Source organism: Taudactylus pleione, unplaced genomic scaffold (assembly GCF_031769625.1).
Source record: "Taudactylus pleione unplaced genomic scaffold, aTauple2 ptg000366l, whole genome shotgun sequence".
In the NCBI taxonomy this organism is placed as follows: Eukaryota; Metazoa; Chordata; class Amphibia; order Anura; family Myobatrachidae; genus Taudactylus; species Taudactylus pleione.
In genome coordinates, this window is record NW_028284767.1 from 6583050 (window position 1) to 6600457 (window position 17408).

Consider the following 17408-nt stretch of genomic DNA (forward strand, 5'->3'; position numbering starts at 1 on the left):
GTATGACAATATAATGACTGTGAATATAGCCTGCCTTCTCCTGCACTGCTAATGTGTCATGTGGGGTATTGGTGTTATATCATGCTCCTTTATAATGAAATCTACCTACAGCTTACCATTCAGCTTTTAATGAGAATTTATATAGCAGAAATGTATTACAAAATATGGTTTTATCATCTATGCAGTAAAAAGAATATGTAGTCATCTGATGTGTATGATGGTTATATGTAATTCTGTCGACATTATGATCTGTCTATATTTTGGATGTCGACATTTTAACTTGTCTAAGTTTTGTAATGTTTGCATTATGAATGTCGACAGTTTATTACGTTGACATTTTGACCATGTCGACCTTTTGTCGATGCCGATATTTCAAACTATGTAAATATTGATTGTCTAACTTTTGACCATGTCTAAGTTATGTCCCTGTCGATATATTGAATTTCGACATATAAACGATGATGATCAACGATGATTATCGATGTTTTGTCGATGTCAGTGTTTTGGTGTCTGTGTTTTGACTGTCTTATGTTATGTACCCAACCCCTGGAACCACATTTAGTATGATTGAACGAAGTGTTTCAGCAGCAATTATTATTTGTATTGTGTGAGCTTTAGCTTTAAGAGTTTATGCCAACTCCTGCATTAGCGAACACAATAGTGTAACATAAGGCATATGGCAACTTGGAGCTATTCACATCTTTGGTTACAACACAAATGAAGCTACACCTAATACATTCAAGCGGTGCCTATTATTCTGCAATAGCCACTGCTCTTTTTTTTTTTTTTTTAAAGTCTTTGAAATTGTTGCCTTATTTTTTATTAAGGCCAGTGCAGATATAAAAAAAATTATGATTATTATTATTATGTAGTCCCTTCCTTTAATGCATTTTTTTAACTGCATTGAGAGACACTGCTGTTGGATAATTCATACTGTATAATATAACATATTTGCTTTAATTCCACATCTCAAACTCATCTTTCTTGCCCCAGTTGATAGAATTGTGGGACTTGACCAAATGACTGGAATGGGCGAGATGTCATTTGGGTCATCGTACAAGACGAAGAAAGGAATGTTCCGCACAGTTGGACAATTGTATAAAGAATCTCTATCCAAGCTGATGTCCACACTGAGGAACACCAATCCAAACTTTGTCCGCTGCATCATTCCCAACCATGAAAAGAAAGTAAGATAATTTCCAGAAATGTATTACAGTATATGCCTTCTACAACTTTCACACTACATTATATTATCTTCCTGTACAATGTAACTAGATGGAAGTTCATATAATGCATTTCATCATAATTTAAATAACAGGTAATTCCATATTTGTATTCTATATACATTTGTGTGTTTTTGTTGACATGCAATACATCATTTTGTGGTTTCTGTATTATATATAAATTTTTGTGTTAATAAACAATTATGATATGTAATTTATTAATTTTATTTTTTTTCTCCTCTTTGCTGATTAGGCTGGAAAACTGGAACCTCACTTAGTCCTCGACCAATTACGCTGTAATGGAGTCCTAGAAGGAATCCGAATTTGCAGACAGGGTTTTCCAAATCGAATAATCTTCCAGGAGTTCAAACAAAGGTAGGGGCACGTTTAAGTGACCTTCACAAGAACAGTTACAGTATGCTGCTTCTCATGGAGGGGAAAAGGAAAATATAAACGAGGACTGTCCAAATGGTGGTTATAGCTTCATGTCAACTTCTGTGTTTGGGGGTGTCCCCAGGGCCAGATTAAGGTTTCTATGGGCCCCAGGGCAACTAACTTTTGTAGACCCCCTACCCTTAAATTGTCAAAATTTTATTGCTAGCAATGTTATTATAACATGTAATGTGTAAATATTCCCAGTAATGTTTTGAATACAGTTTAGTGCCCCCAGTTGACATTATGGGTCTGTTTACTAAGCCTTGGATGGAGATAAAGTGAATGGAGATAAGGTACCAGCCAATCAGCTCCTATCTGCCATGTCACAGGCTGTGTGAAAAATGACAGTTAGGAGCTGGTTGGTTAGCACCATATCTCCGTCGACTTTATCTCCATCCAAGGCTTAGTAAATAGACCCCTATGCCACACAAAACCATTATGCGGCAGTGCCCCAAAATTTTTGATGTAGCTATGGGTGTGTGGGAGCCCTTTGGCAACTGTCAGTGAGAGTCTATGGACAGTTTCCCAGACCGAATTCGGTATGATTTAACACCGGTTGCATGGCCGGCGGTTCAAATCCCAGCAGCGGCAGCCCGACACAGGTGGAAATCCAGAACGTCGGAAGGTATATATATATACTTTATATATATATATATATATAAAGTATAAACTAACCTATACTAACCCTAACCCTCCCTTAGGGGTGCCTAACCCTAACCTCCCCCCCAAGTGCCTAACCCTAATCCCCCCTCTAAATGCCTAAACCTAACCCCCCCTTCCCCGCCGCCTAAACCTAAGTCCCCCAGGGGTGCCTAACCCTAGCCCCCCTTCCCCTAGCCTGACCCTAATCTCCCAGGGGGGTGCCTAACCATAACCTCCCCCCAGGGGTGCCTAAAACTAACCCCCCTTTCCCCTAGCCTGACTCTAACCTCCCAGGGGGGTGCCTAACCCGAAGTCCCCCCTGGCAGCCCTAACCCTCTACCCCCTCCACGCCCGGCATCCCTTTGATGCCGGGCACCGGTCTCCCGGCGTAGGTAAAATAACAGGCGTCGGGATCTCGACGCCTGCCATTTAACCCTTGCCGGGATTTAGCAGTTGGGAAGTCGGCGGTTGGCATTGCGTCCGCCTTCTTCCCGACTCTTTCCCGGAAAGTTGTATGAAACCATTTTATATTGGTTTTAAGTTGTCAAATATATTTTACTCACATACTTTTGACCCTTTCTATTTTAATAAGGTGTACAACACTGAGTTACAACAAAAGCAGCAAACGTAATTACCAGACTATATGACATAACATTTTGACAGAAAGTATCCGTTTGAGCATTACATTACTAGTGGCTGAGCTCACAGACACGCCACACCATATTTATATATACAGTATAGGAGCGTACACACTAGACGATATGCTCCCTGAGCGATATCGTCTAGTGTGTCCTCGGCAGGCTGTGCTCAATGTCGATCATGACATTAAGCACACCCGCTGAACGATATCATTAACGATATCGTTCAGCGCCAGGCTCTCTCCCCCATTCCATAACATGCAGCAACCTGACGACATCGTCAGGTTGGCCCTCGTGTTAACCCGATGAACGATAAGGACGAACGACCCGCGGGAACGCGCGTCGTCGTTATCGTTAAGCGTTTTTGTGTTAAAAATGGACGATAAAGTGGACTACTGAACGATAACTATATCGTTATCGTTCAGTCGTCCACTTTAATCGCCCAGTGTGTACGCACCTTTAGTTTAGGCTTAGCTTGTGCTTCCAAATTTCTCCTCTACTGATCATCCCCATTGTTGTGTTACTCCAAGGCTTCTGGTCTGATGTTAACCATTCTTGTCCATGTTTGTCACCCAAGGTACTTGTATATATACTGTTCATGTTTTTGAGCAAAATTTGTTTAGTTTTGGGGGTATTTTTATACTTCGATTCAATAAACTTGAAGTAAAAAAAAAAATCAAATATAGCAGGGGATAGTTATTTCAACATACAAAGGTTGATTCTTCCTATACCATGGTTTCATTTGTATTGCACAATATGCAATAGTGTGTAATTGTGCAATTCACACAGCATTGTATGCATCTTAGTCCATACAGATGTCATTAGTATTACAAGTTGCCTCTAGTCCTTAGTATATATTCAAGTGCTTTTATGGGAAATTTGTAACATGCCATTTCATTTATTTACATATATTTCTATGTATTTTTTTGTACCAAACCTATAAAAAAATAAGCCATGGAAGGTTGTGTTCTGTATAGTCAGACCCTGCTTGCAGAGCTGGGGGCGGGGCAAGCCCATGGCCAGTAAGCTGCACATAAAGAGAGCTATTAGAGGCATGCCTCTGAGTATGGGGGCATGCCTTGAGCACTGATGGACACCTTGGATGTGTCATGTGACCCAAAGTGCTCTGCAGTGTTTAGAGATCACAGCTCAGCAGCAAGAGAAGACACAGTGAATGCAGTTAGGAGAATCAATTGACACTGAAGCTTAGTGTAGTGAGAGGAGAGTTACAGTGAGTGGGAGGTGAGACAGGCTCCCAGCACTCAGACCCATCTCCATGTGTGCCTCCCCAGCCATTGACCTCACCACACGTCACTGCTACATTGACAGGCAGTCAATGTTACAGACCTCTGCTAAATAGGGAAGTGGACATTTTCAAGTTGTTTTTAACTGTAGAGGAGCAGAAAAATAATGATGTTTGTATATTATTAATTGGGCAATACACTATTTTATACTGCCAAGAATTAGACAATATCAATATCAATAGCTGACCAAATTACCAAAGTTTTTTGGCCACAGTATCTCCCTACCAAATGAGTCAGTAATGACAATAACACCTGTGATGTTGTTCCTCTAAATCAGACCTTTGCAACCAGGTTGAGTTCCACCGAAAAGATGGCATATGTTGCAGGCTAATTCTGAATAACCTGTATTACTACATTCATGTTATGTTTGTTCATGTACTAAAAGCAAACCTTTCATATTGTAAGATTATTTTGAAACTAACAGGAAATAAAATGTGCTTTGAAATACAGGTACGAGATTCTTACTCCAAATGCTATCCCCAAAGGATTTATGGATGGCAAACAAGCTTGTGCTATAATGGTAAGATATTTTTCATTGTTTTCACAAACAGAGCAGATATTTCATATTTATGTTAGAAAAATGACATTTTAGAACATGTTGTAGAGGATGGACCTATTTAATAAAAGGATATGGTTACTGTTACAGCAAATCATTTAAATTTACAAGTTAACCTACAGTATAACTCACAATGTTTATTATGAAAGAGCTGATAATTCTATTCACCTATATATATGCAAAAGTTCATATACTTTAACAGTATGTGACATGTTTGACATTCTATGACATTTGCTGTGCTGTTGAGTGAAAGCTATAGATATCTGTTGTCAGTTATTTTCTATAAAGGAACACTACAGCAGACTTACTGCAGTGCCCACCAATTGCATTATTGACAGGGCTTCTGCAAAGGTTGCACTTTATCAAATATATCAACTATTTTATGTAGGGATGTTCAGGCTGGATAGGTCGAATTTTCCCGCCAAGTTCGGATTTTTCCCGCCAAAAATCGGGTCTCAGGGGCAAAAAGTCATCTTTCATGGACAAACATCATCATTCCTGGACAAAAGTCCATGGAAGATGATGTTTGTCCATGAAAGATGACGTTTTGCCTCTTTCTGATACCCGATTTTTGGCGGGAAAAATCGAACCTATCCAAGCCTGCACATCCCTAATTTTTGCGCTATTGTTCACAAATACAATAATAAAAATTAATCATAAAATATCAATTTATTGCACATGTATCTAGAACTGCAGTTCCTGTAAGCATTTCAATTAAACAACTTGATTACATAGGATACCCAGACAGTATCTGTATAATTAACCATATAACAATGGTAAAATATTGGCACAAGAATATTACTAGCTATAAAACACATTAAACAAACAAATGTTGAATTAATGTCCCACCATGTGGTGGAAGACAAAATATGGGGAAAAGACAAACAGCAATTGTCTAAATAGAGTGATGTTCACAATGTCCCCAGGGTTAAATGAATGGGATTCCCAAATGAACTCCTATTGAATGGAAACAAGTGGCAAGGTTTTGGATATTCCAATGTCATTGACATCCACGGTGTCTGTTGAATTGAGGGACACAATGTAGTACATGTGGATGCAAATGATAATAAAACAAGCTGCTCACCAACAGCTCATGCAGCCCGAGGGGGTCCGTCTGCTCCGGCAGGTCACTGGCTCCCGATGGTGCAGACACGCTGAATGCTGCACTATGGAGTGCGTGCTGACACAGTGACAGCTAGCCGTAAGGCGTGATCATCCTGGTGGGTCCGTCTGCTCCGGCAGACTCCTGACTCCCGCTGGTGGGATACAGTAGGTGGTGGCTGTTATGCCAGCTGATAGCAGCTGAAAGGAGGGGTGGGTCCGTCTGCTCCGGCAGGCTCCTGGCTTCAGCCTTTTGATAAAACCCCTGTGAGAGGGGAGAAATGCGTCAAGGGAATAAGATAGAACTGCCTCTATTCCTGTTCGCATTTGGAAACTGCATCAGCAATTACTTTTCAGACGCTTTCAGCTGTTAGCAGCCATCACCCATTGCAATTCATCAGCGGGAGTCAGGAGCCTGCCAGAGCAGACGGACCCACCCCTCCTTTCAGCTGCTATCAGCTGGCATAACAGCCACCACCTACTGTATCCCACCAGCGATAACAAGACACCACAGCAATTTATGGATAATGCCGATATCCGGTTATATACACACTGTCTGGCTTTTTAGATACCCTGCCTCCTCCTGTGTACATAAAGTAGTAGCATGCATGGACTTGTATTTATATGATGTAGTTAAAATGTCACTTACGGATCTTCATTAAGTATGCATATCCGCTGCTCAGAATACTCACGGACACTTGTTTAGCCAGCAGCAGCAGTCAATTATATAAGACTTCAGTGCCTGATGTAGAATAACCGGTCAATCAGGCATGTACCACCATCAGCCACAATCAGCCCGCTTGTCTCCAATATCAAGACCGCATTCGTCTGGTACTCCGGCATGTACTCATGGAAAGCTGACTGTGCGTTATGGGGGCCCCCTTAATTGTAATATCCAGAGTCCAGTGTAATCATCGGAATGTTGGAAGACTAGCTCTATACTTAGGGTAGACGTGCAGTTCTGCGGTAGCCGGAATCGATATAGATGAGGCAAAGATCAATCAGTCTATCAAAGAAGCGTCTCGGCTAACGCTTTTCGTCACAGACCAGACCATGTGACTTTTTCAAAGTAGTTGTCTTTTACTTGCTACATTGTAAATGTTTTTGCACATTCTTTGAAAACTGGAATTAATACAAAAACATAATTAAAAAGATTATTTTATAATCTTATCTTATAATATGTATTACTCTCTGTTTTTTTACAATTTTATCCCAGATCAAGGCTTTGGAACTAGATCCCAATCTATACCGCATAGGACAGAGTAAGATCTTCTTCAGAGCCGGAGTGTTAGCTCATCTGGAAGAGGAGAGAGATCTGAAAATCACAGATATCATTGTGCTTTTCCAGGCTGCTGCCCGAGGATACCTGGCCAGGAAGTGAGTTACAGTGGGAGACTTTTCTCAGCCCTTATCTAGGCTTTGCCATATTGTACAATGTGGGCTAGACCTTGCTTTCTCTGAGGCCACGTTTACACATTATTATATCACTAAATTGTCATTTGTGATGGTGAACTTTAAACAAAGACCATGCATTTTCTCTATTCATTCTTTTTATCACCTAACCCCTCAGAGTAGCATATTGATGGGGTGTCTCCCTTGTGACCCTCGCTATAACTGTTATGTTACCATCCAGCTTGTCACTGTCTAATGGAGCACAGCATATTCCCCACTCTTAGTTTACTACCCTTGTTGTTATCCTTGACCATTTTCACACTATTATCCTACCTAAATGCTGCAGCAAGGCTGATCTACCTTTCTCACTGCTACACATCCTCCCCACAAATCTCCAAACTGCCTCCTCATTTTTTCCACAATTCAATTCAAGCTTTTTAGCTAAACTTCAAACCCATCAACTCCTCCTCTTCATATATCTCTGATCTCGTCACAACATACACTCCCTCCTGCCCTCTTCTATCTGCATTATCTCTACACCTCTCACTCCTGCCTTCAATACTTCTCCAGTGCTGCTGCCCTTCCATAGAACTACAACACCTTGACCCTTCCCCAGCCTTTGTGCTTACTATAGCCTATCCTACCCCCTCATCTGATACCACTCCCTTTGCTTATTCTATCATTCTTACTAGCTGCTATCATCTCAGTATTTCTCTCTCTCTCTAGACTGCAAGCTCCTCAGGAGCAGCGCCATCTTTATCAGGAGCAGCGCCATCTTTATCCTCATGGCTCATGCGAATTAACGATAATAATAATGATCCACTAGGCCATGCCATTTGGCAAGAGAAGCACAGACCTTTTGCTGCTAGAGGGTTGTACTGTTCAGGATGCAAGACTACTAGGGACTGGAAGTGTGAAGTGATTGTGGCACCATGTTAGACATGAGCTGAGGACACACAGACACTGCACACACCTTGCTTCATTGACCAAGGTATCTGCAATTCTCTAGCAGCAATAGAGAGAAGTTGGCAGCTGTAATGGTGGGTGTTTCAAGGGAATGACTTGAACTTGTGTGCTACACTGCAGGGGTAGTCATCAAAGGGTTGTCTAGGTGTAAAAAGAACTCCACCAATACCAAAAATATGAGTTCTGAATTGCGTTAATCACAAAAGCATACTTACCATGTATGTGCTGTTCTTGGAGTCATTCACCTCTACCCAAAACATCATTTTTAGTTTTCAGTTGCATTATCGTTAAAGCTTTGATCAGTTATAAGTCCATTTGAAGTATGTTATGTTCTGTTGCAGTGTGTTGCATTTGTGACAAACTTTGGGGATCTGTCTCTGGAAATTTTTGTCCCTGGTTTTTAAACTTGTTTAATTCCTCTGTGCTATGTCCTTTGTTTTCCTGGATGCATTTTCCAGTATCACTTCTTATCCTGTACACTGTACATAAAATAAATATACCATTGTGCACTGATCACGGCCAGTGGGGGTGTTGTGTTAGGTAGGTGTAGCTATTTTTCAGTAAATAATTTTTAAATGTTGGCAAGATTATCCCTGCTAGAGTATGGTTTATTATTTGAGACTATGCTCCTCTGTATTGTTCTAATACCTGGGTACAATGTACATGTTTATATTATAGGCTGTTGAGTGTTTGGGTTTGATTTTTCTTGTGTTCTTTTCACTTTACCATGTCTGTTGGTTTAAAATGTGAGGCTTTAGGTTTTGTGTCCGGTTACATATTATCATTTATTTTACATTTTGTACAGAGCTCATGTTATCTGTGTTGCTTTTTGCTTACCGTTAGTGAGTGTTGGTTTAGTAACCTTCATAGATTTCTTCTGTGAAGGTATCTGTGTTTACCAATAAATCCCTAAGACTTATTTTTCGGTTTTGGCTTGTCATTTATACAGGAAAAAAACCAGTGTGTATGTGCAATAATAATAATCCAGTAATCCAATGGCATTTGCGCAGTGTACCCCATGCATAGCAGACTAAATTGGGTTCTGTTTAGGTTACTCTACTCATTTTAATGAACTCTCCTAGTTGAAGATAAATAAGTTGCATTGAACTTCTACAATCTTCTATTTCAGAGCTTTTGCAAAGAAAACACAACAGATGAGTGCTTTGAAGGTGGTGCAACGAAACTGTGCGGCCTACCTTAAACTGAGACACTGGCAGTGGTGGCGACTGTTTACCAAGGTTCAGAATTTTGTATTTCTCTACTCTCTCTTGTGATCCCTGCAGCTGTCTGTTGAGATTTACCCCCCCCCCCCGCATCTTCCCCCCTTACCCCACAAACTAGCAGAACGGGAGGTACCCAATGTCTGGGACAGAAGCCATTTGTCAGATAATCACTGTAATACGTCCCTGTGTTTGCCTTGTGCTTGTATTATACTTACAGTAAACGAGACATTAACCAATTCTAATAGAAACACTTTAGTAAATGAGGTAACTGGGAATATGTAAAGTCAATGTTTTCACAAACGGATAATTATGCATATGTAACGCTATTCTTGTTTATAGGGTTTGTCCATATTGGACCTGCTCATTATTTATTAACATTTATTGGTATAGCGACAGCATATTCCATTGTGCTTTACAATTGGGACCGTATTTATAACTGTCCCCCCTTATGGAGGAAAGGTATAGGTTCTTTCCCTAGGGCTCCCACCTATTTTCAAAGCATGGACGGTTTTTAGGGTTAGACCTCTTTTCTATGCCTGGTTGTTGTCTTCTCTCCAAGGTATTTACAACATGAAACTGATCGGTAGTTTTGGCCTGCATGAATTCACAGAATCCTGATTAGTTAGCAACAACCTGTTTATGTACAAGAAAATTAAATGTGTCATTTATGGCATTTTGGGGAATGTCTTGCCTCTAATAGGGTTAGGTGTGGGAGGTCGGCACCTACCATGTGTACAGTGAGTAAGTTGATCTCACAATGCTGGTGCCGGTAAGCAGCATACATAAAGCGATAACATCTGCATGGATAATATGCTGTAAGGAGCATTAAACCCGTGTTGGGAGCCCGGCTGTGGCATTGTGAGGTTTACCTACTCACTGTACACATAGTGAGTATGCACATCATGACTGCATACCCCTCTAAGTATTATCTACATATAGATGCATCAATGGCAACATCATACTTCCCAACTTTTGTAGGTAGTAACGGGAGCATTGCAGGGGACGTGGTTGCTTCATAATCAATGTGGCTACTCCTACTGTAGGAATGCCCACTCCCGCCGATGGCTGTTTAGCCTGGGAACACCATTTTTAGCCTGTTGAGGCACCTGCCTCTGCTGCATGTGGTAGGTGAAATACCTCCCAACCTCCCGTTAATGGTGACAAATGTGCCGATCGCGTAACGGCATGACAGTCCTTATAAATCGGGACTGTCACACCAAATTGTATATTATACTGAATTTTATATTTGAACTTTTAAATATCTTTAATAAAACCTGATTCTTCCTGCAGGTGAAGCCATTATTGCAAGTGTCTAAGCAGGACGAAGTAATGCAGGCAAAGGTAGTGGAGCTGCAGAAGGTAAAGGACAACCAGTTGAAAGCAGAGATGGATCTGAAAGAGATGGGAAGCAAATATCAGCAGGTAAGGACACGGCAGCAAAGCGGACACAAATTACCATTATCTATCAGAAGTCCCAACTACAAAAACTGATGGCACACAATGCAGAATTTGCATGTTAACGTTCCACCGTTTCTAGATGTATAGACGTTTGATCTATAGCAATGCATCACTGCAAATACTATACTAGCAACAAGGACATCTGCTCTAAGTTGGGTAATGCTGAAAATAAATACTGACATAAAATCTGATTTATTTGCACAATATGGAGCTGAAGCAGAGATGAATGCAAGTCTGTCTTGGTTAAGTATCTTGTATGTTGTCTACCTGCACATACTCTGGAGCATACCTAACTGTGGCCAATGCTGAGTGTTATATGGCTAAAGGGGCATAGCCGGGTGTTAAAGAAGCGTTTACACACAGACTACGATTAGTGAGGGCGTGTAGACAGAACTGTGAGCTATGCATACGTGTATTAACTGAAATAGGGGAAGTCAGAAAACCTGCTCTGCTCCTACTGGGTCCTTATGCTGCTATCGGGAATGGAGTACTAAAAGCCCCCTAAGTACAAATAATCAACCAAAATAAATATTAATACTCCTTAGTGCTAAATGATCCAGATAATCATCAGATTATTTAAGAAGCTTTATTTAAGTGACTTCAACCAAATAAAAATGAAATGGCATATAACATATACAAACATACATAAAACAGTAGATATAATAATCACATAAAAAGCTAATAATATGAACAGTTCTTGTTTTTTTCAAGCAAAGCAAGGAGACGGAGTGTTAATGACATTGACATTGAGCCATATGTATTCATGCTCTGGGGGAGCAAAATATTAAACAGCGTGCCAGCAGCAATTAGAAGTGACACTGCTATTCTGCCTTCATAGCAGACGGACGTTTGCAATACCAGCACTGGACATTTGGAATACCAACAGCGTGCCAGTATCAGTTACAAGTGACACTGTTATTCTGCCCTCACATAAAAGGGGCGTTTGCAATAGCCTGCCTAGGACTGTTCATATTATTAGCTTTTTATATGATTATTATATCTACTATTTTATGTATGTTTCTATATGTTATATGCCATTTCATTTTTATTTGGTTGAAGTTGCTTAAATAAGCTTCTTAAATAATCTGATGATTATCTGGAACATTTAGCGCTAGGGACTATTAATATTTATATGTGTATTAACGTCTGTTGTCAAACATATCTTTACACCATAGATAAGCCTGCTGCTATTGTGCACTAATAGTGATGGTGCTATGGAAGCCAGCACGGGGATAGCCACAGGGATGTGCACCGCTCAGTATACGGGGGAATGTACGCAATTAGTTCTGTCCCCACTATGTGGAAACAATTAAGACTGACTTGCACTGAACTCTGCACTGGCCCCAATGTCATCATCAAGGATATTTTAACGAATACTGTATAATCTATCATCATGGCCCTAAAATAGAGTATATTTTATCATTTTTTGTGTAGTTTTACTTTTGATGAAGGGCTTTATTCAGATACTGTTTGATTAAAACTAATTAAATTAACCTTCTTAATGCCTTAAATTACCTTCCAATCTGAAGGTTAATGGGGTCCAGGATAGCCTACAGCGTAAAAGTATAAGAAGTGGCCATTTTGCTGCCTTGCAAATCTAGCAACAGTTCAGCAAGTTCACCCCTCAGGGGCAGAACTATGGGAGACAATGGAGGCGCCTGCCGTCGGGCTCCAGCTCTGAAGGGGCACCTCCTCCATTGTCCACAACATATTCACCCCACTATGTACCCGGAGTGTACCGTCACAGCCGCCCAATACATGGCACCCCTTCCCGGCACCTGAGAAGCCACCATACACTAGTGGAGAGCTCCATGTCAAACCATCAGCTGCTACCATTGTCTATCGATAGCCTGTCTGCATGGGAATTGCTACATTACAGTGTCAGCGGCTGTGATGGGGGGGGTACCAAATTATAACTTGCCTCTGGGCGTCTGGGATGAATTTCCGCCACTGTCACCCCGTGAAGCATCCATGATGACCCTTGTAAAATGAGCTATAATGGTGTTAGGTATAGAGAGTTTCCTTTGTTTAGCAATAGCTTACAACATTTATTAACTTGCCAATTTGATTGTGTTTGTATGTTCACTTTTTTACTAATGAAAATTTGTATAAAGGGATTTTCTGAATTTCTAAATTGTCTGTACCCTCCATGTGAATCACAGAGCCCTTACACCCAGTGTGTACAGCTTCCGGTGAAGGGAATTCTATGGTTTAAGAAATAAGATACAAGCTTAATCTCTCAGTTTGTTATTTTAATATGTGGCTCATTGCAGGTCTGAGGCTGGCTTTCACTTAAACTGTGTATGACATGTCTCAAACAGAAAATGTGGTTTGAGCGCTACTCTTGCTGGAATGTTTGGTAAGATGTTCAGATATGAAAAGAGAAAAAGAGCACTCTTATGCAGGGTTGGACTGGCCCACAGGGGTACAGGGGAAATCCCTGGTGGGCCCCACTGCCTGAGGGCCTTACCTCTTTCTCTAATGTCAGTTTCAGACTGTGCACTTCAACTATACATTGTTATTCTATTAAAGGATCAGTTAAATGGTCAGTAATGTCTGTCCAAGCTTCTGTGGGGGCTGGCCTCATCCCCTGTGGTAACTGACCATGCACCAAAGCATGGGCCCCTACAACTAGATTCCCCCGGTGGGCCCTTCATGCTCCAGTCCGACACTGCTCTTATGTGTAGTAATCTTTAAACACCATACAGGGTATATATGGTCCTACTCACAAAAATAGTGTTTATATTGTTGCATGGAAGAGGTCTGTCAGGGTTTGTGATGTCTCCCAGCTTTAGTTCACTTTTGGCATAATATACTTCTGGTATGACAGGTCCCTTTGCGCATCTAGGGGCCAATGTTGCTCTAGTCCAGGGATGGGAAACCTCCTGCCCGCGGGCCTTTTTAGGGCCCTCGGTATCATTTGGTCTGCCCTCAGAGCTTTTTTCTGCTAGCCTCATTTGTCTAGCAGGGTGCCTAGAATGGCACATTGCAGTAGAATCTATGCAGCAGTGTCGCCAGGAGCGTCCTTAGGATGCTTCAGGCAGTCACACCGCTGCCCTTACAGCTCCCCGGATTGTGGCCACGCTCCCATGTGACATCACACGGAGGGGGCATGCCTTATACCAGGCCCGCAAATAATGTTATATATATCAAAATGGCTCTCGGCAGAAAAAAGGTTCCCCACCCCTGCTCTAGTCTGTTCTGTAACTGCTTGCTTGTGTCAGACAAGCAGAAGTGTTGTCAATAGTTCTTTGAAGTTCTCATTAAGCAGTCACAGTGTCTCTCAGCAAGCCTCTATCCTGCTCCCCAGGCAAAAGCGAACATCGTTTGGGAGACATCACAAACCCTGAAAGACTTCTTACATGCAACAATACAAACACTATTTTCTCCTTCATCAAGGCAGGGGAACACTGCACCATGGAGTTGTAAATGGGACTGCAAGGAGCTGGCACTTAACAAAACTCTTTCACTTTAACCAAAGCTCATCCGCTCTGCATCCCCATGACTGCAGCGCAGTTTAAGTGTCTGTGGAGTAAGGCACGTTTTAAGGAGGGATGCTCTGCAGCCCTTTGTCAGCTTAGGGCTGTTTTATTTTATTTGTAAACTTTTACTTATGACAATTGCCTCTGCTTGATGGGTTTCTGAGTTGGGGGCTTTGTCTTGCAAACCACCATTCCTCATCTTCCATGACGATCGGGCTGTTCTCCGAACAGTTCCTTTGTTCCAACCAAAGGTTGTTTCAGCTTTCCACCTAACCCAGAAGATTGTCTTTCCGGGACCGGGACGATCTGTCACTTCTGGACGTCGTCCGGGCCCTGCGGTTCTACTTGGACAGAACTTCTGCTCTACGCCGTACGGACTCCCTTCTGGTTCTCTACGATGCCCAAAAACATGGCTGGCCGGCCACGAAGCAGACCATTGCAGGATGGCTCCGCTCTGTCATCCCTAGGGCCTATTTCTATGCGGGGCTCTCAGTCGTGTTGTGTGGTAGTTTTGATGACGTCGGTCCCGGCGGTTCCGGTAATTTGGTTATTGTTATGACCTTGTCACTGAGTTACTGCTTCTTCTTACCAGGCACTTTTGAAGTTGTACTGTATTCATGGGGTTGCAGAGGGGAGGAGCTTGGGTTAAAGTTAAAGAGTTATGTTAAGTGCCAGCTCCTTGCAGTCCCATCTATAACCCCATGGTCCAGTGTCCCCCAGCCTGATTCAGAGCAAAGGATTCAACGGTAAGTAACCAAAAATCCCCTTTTTGTGAGTAGGACCATATGTACCCTGTATGGTGTTTAGAGATTACTACACATAAGAGTGTTCTTTTTCTCTTTTCATATCTGAACATCTTACTGAACATCCCAGCAAGAGTAGCGCTTGACCCACATTTTATATTTGAGACATGTCCTATTATAGGTGAAGGTGATCACCTAATTTGGAGCTGCAACCTAAAGTCTTGCACAGTATCACTATTTCTATTCTAAATGTTTGTTGACATGATTTCTCCAAGCAGGAACGCCTTCAGAGGCGGTTCCTTAAGAGGTGCAATGAGCTTTTTCACCAATTATATTATTACCACATACAGGCCCTTGCTCCATGCTCAGATGGCATGAGGCAAACATTATATTTTAAAGATTAGTTTCCTGCCCATACCTCACTCCATAAATCTCTCCTACCAGCCGTGAATATTGTTAGTGTATGTGGATCTAACCTTATTCAGAATAAAGTATATTTCCACACAGGAAATCCGCTGCTTTCTTGAGGTGGTATCATGATCATGGTATCATCTCTAGAAAGCCCCGGGGAAGGCGTTACTGTTGTGCGATTCGTGGACTTCTTTGGTAGTTTATCCATTTGTGGGACAACGAAAAACGAAGCATGTATAAAACAGACCTCACCAGGTTCCCCAGGCAACGGTGAAGGGAAAATTTATATGGGTAAAATCAGAATCCCTGAATCCCTAAAACTACTTTACATATCGTTCAAAGGACCTTGATTGATATCTTTCATTTACTGCAAGGGAGTAGGTAAAAATACAATATATAATTTATTTAATTGTACTGTGTTATCAATGCATAGATTAAGGAACAATTCAGAACTCTGTTTGTATTACTTTGTTGTTCGCTAAGAATAATATAACAAGCAGCCATTTTGTATTTCTTTCCCAGTTGATAGAAGAGAAGAGCATTTTGGCAGAACAGCTGCAGGCAGAGACGGAGTTATTTGCGGAGGCGGAGGAAATGCGCGCCAGACTTTCTGCAAAGAAGCAGGAACTAGAGGAAATATTGCATGACTTGGAGTCTCGTGTGGAAGAAGAAGAAGAGCGGAGCCTGCAGCTGCAGAATGAGAAGAAGAAGATGCAGCAGCATTTGCAGGTAAAGTGGCGACAGCACCATCAGCTCTGCATTCTGCTTATTACCCACACCGGTCTGCCGGTATGCACAGAAACACAGCAACGTGAATAAGTTCTCCAATATTATACAGTGCAAAGCAGAGTCTTCATGTAGAAGACCATACCCCACAGTGGCCTCACTGTAGTTCCTTGTGCATATCACAGTTTCCTAGCAGTCCTAAGTCTTTGGCCATACCGGTACTAATACAGTGTGGTTATTCACTTCTGCTCTCTGTACATCAGGACTTAGAAGAGCAACTAGAGGAAGAAGAGACCGCACGGCAGAAACTGCAGCTGGAGAAAGTAACAACAGAATCAAAGTTCAAAAAGATGGAAGAGAATATCCTATTATTAGAGGACCAGAATGCCAAACTCAGTAAGGTGTGTTCCCTGGTTGTTATGTGGCAGCGCTTTATGTGACATTGTATTATTTTCATTCTCAATGACGCTCACATACAGCATATTTGTAGCATGGAATACCTACAGTTTGATGCAATAATAATAATAATAATAATAATAATAATAATAATAAAATTCTATGTTACTTACATGATCATTTCCATTATGCCAGGAGAGGAAACTGTTGGAAGATCGTATTTCTGATTTTACTTCAAACATGGCCGAAGAAGAAGAGAAAGTAAAGAGTCTGAGTAAACTGCGCAACAAATATGAAGCCGTCATTGCAGACATGGAAGGTAGGAAAATATTACTAGATGTTTTGTTATAGCCACGTGTATGGTCTTCTCTTATTATTATTGTTTCCTTTATTTGTATGACTCTTTACCATCAAGGAGACCTTGATCATTCATTGTATTGTGCTACATCACATAGCAGTAGTAGGTGCTCTCCCTTCCCTTGGTCCTTTCCCCGCTACCTTGTGTAAAGCTTGTCCACTTTTTACAACTCTTGACCACTGTCTTGTTTATGTCCTGGGTCTCTCTATAGCTGGCAAGTGGAGATCCCTCGCTGGTATCTGAAGCCAAGCATATGCATAATCTAAGGACATCTTCTGCAGGTCACACAGTCCATGTTGTCCAGTTCCATTGATCGGAACAGTATGCTCCTACTCTGGTCTATTGTATAACTCA

At 41.5% G+C, this 17408-nt stretch overlaps 1 protein-coding gene across 6 annotated transcripts in view; it reads left to right on the plus strand.

Moving 5' to 3' along the window:
• Positions 1-17408, plus strand: part of LOC148508451 (uncharacterized) — a 262947-nt gene that overhangs the window by 204885 nt on the left and 40654 nt on the right. For all 6 annotated transcript variants that reach the window (XM_088444564.1, XM_088444558.1, XM_088444563.1 and 3 more), the window contains 9 exons: positions 994-1187; positions 1477-1598; positions 4693-4762; positions 7116-7276; positions 9387-9495; positions 10771-10902; positions 16097-16303; positions 16564-16701; positions 16892-17015. In XM_088444564.1, coding sequence (XP_088300690.1) covers positions 994-1187; positions 1477-1598; positions 4693-4762; positions 7116-7276; positions 9387-9495; positions 10771-10902; positions 16097-16303; positions 16564-16701; positions 16892-17015 — 1257 coding nt within the window. The remainder of the gene's footprint in view (positions 1-993; positions 1188-1476; positions 1599-4692; positions 4763-7115; positions 7277-9386; positions 9496-10770; positions 10903-16096; positions 16304-16563; positions 16702-16891; positions 17016-17408) is intronic.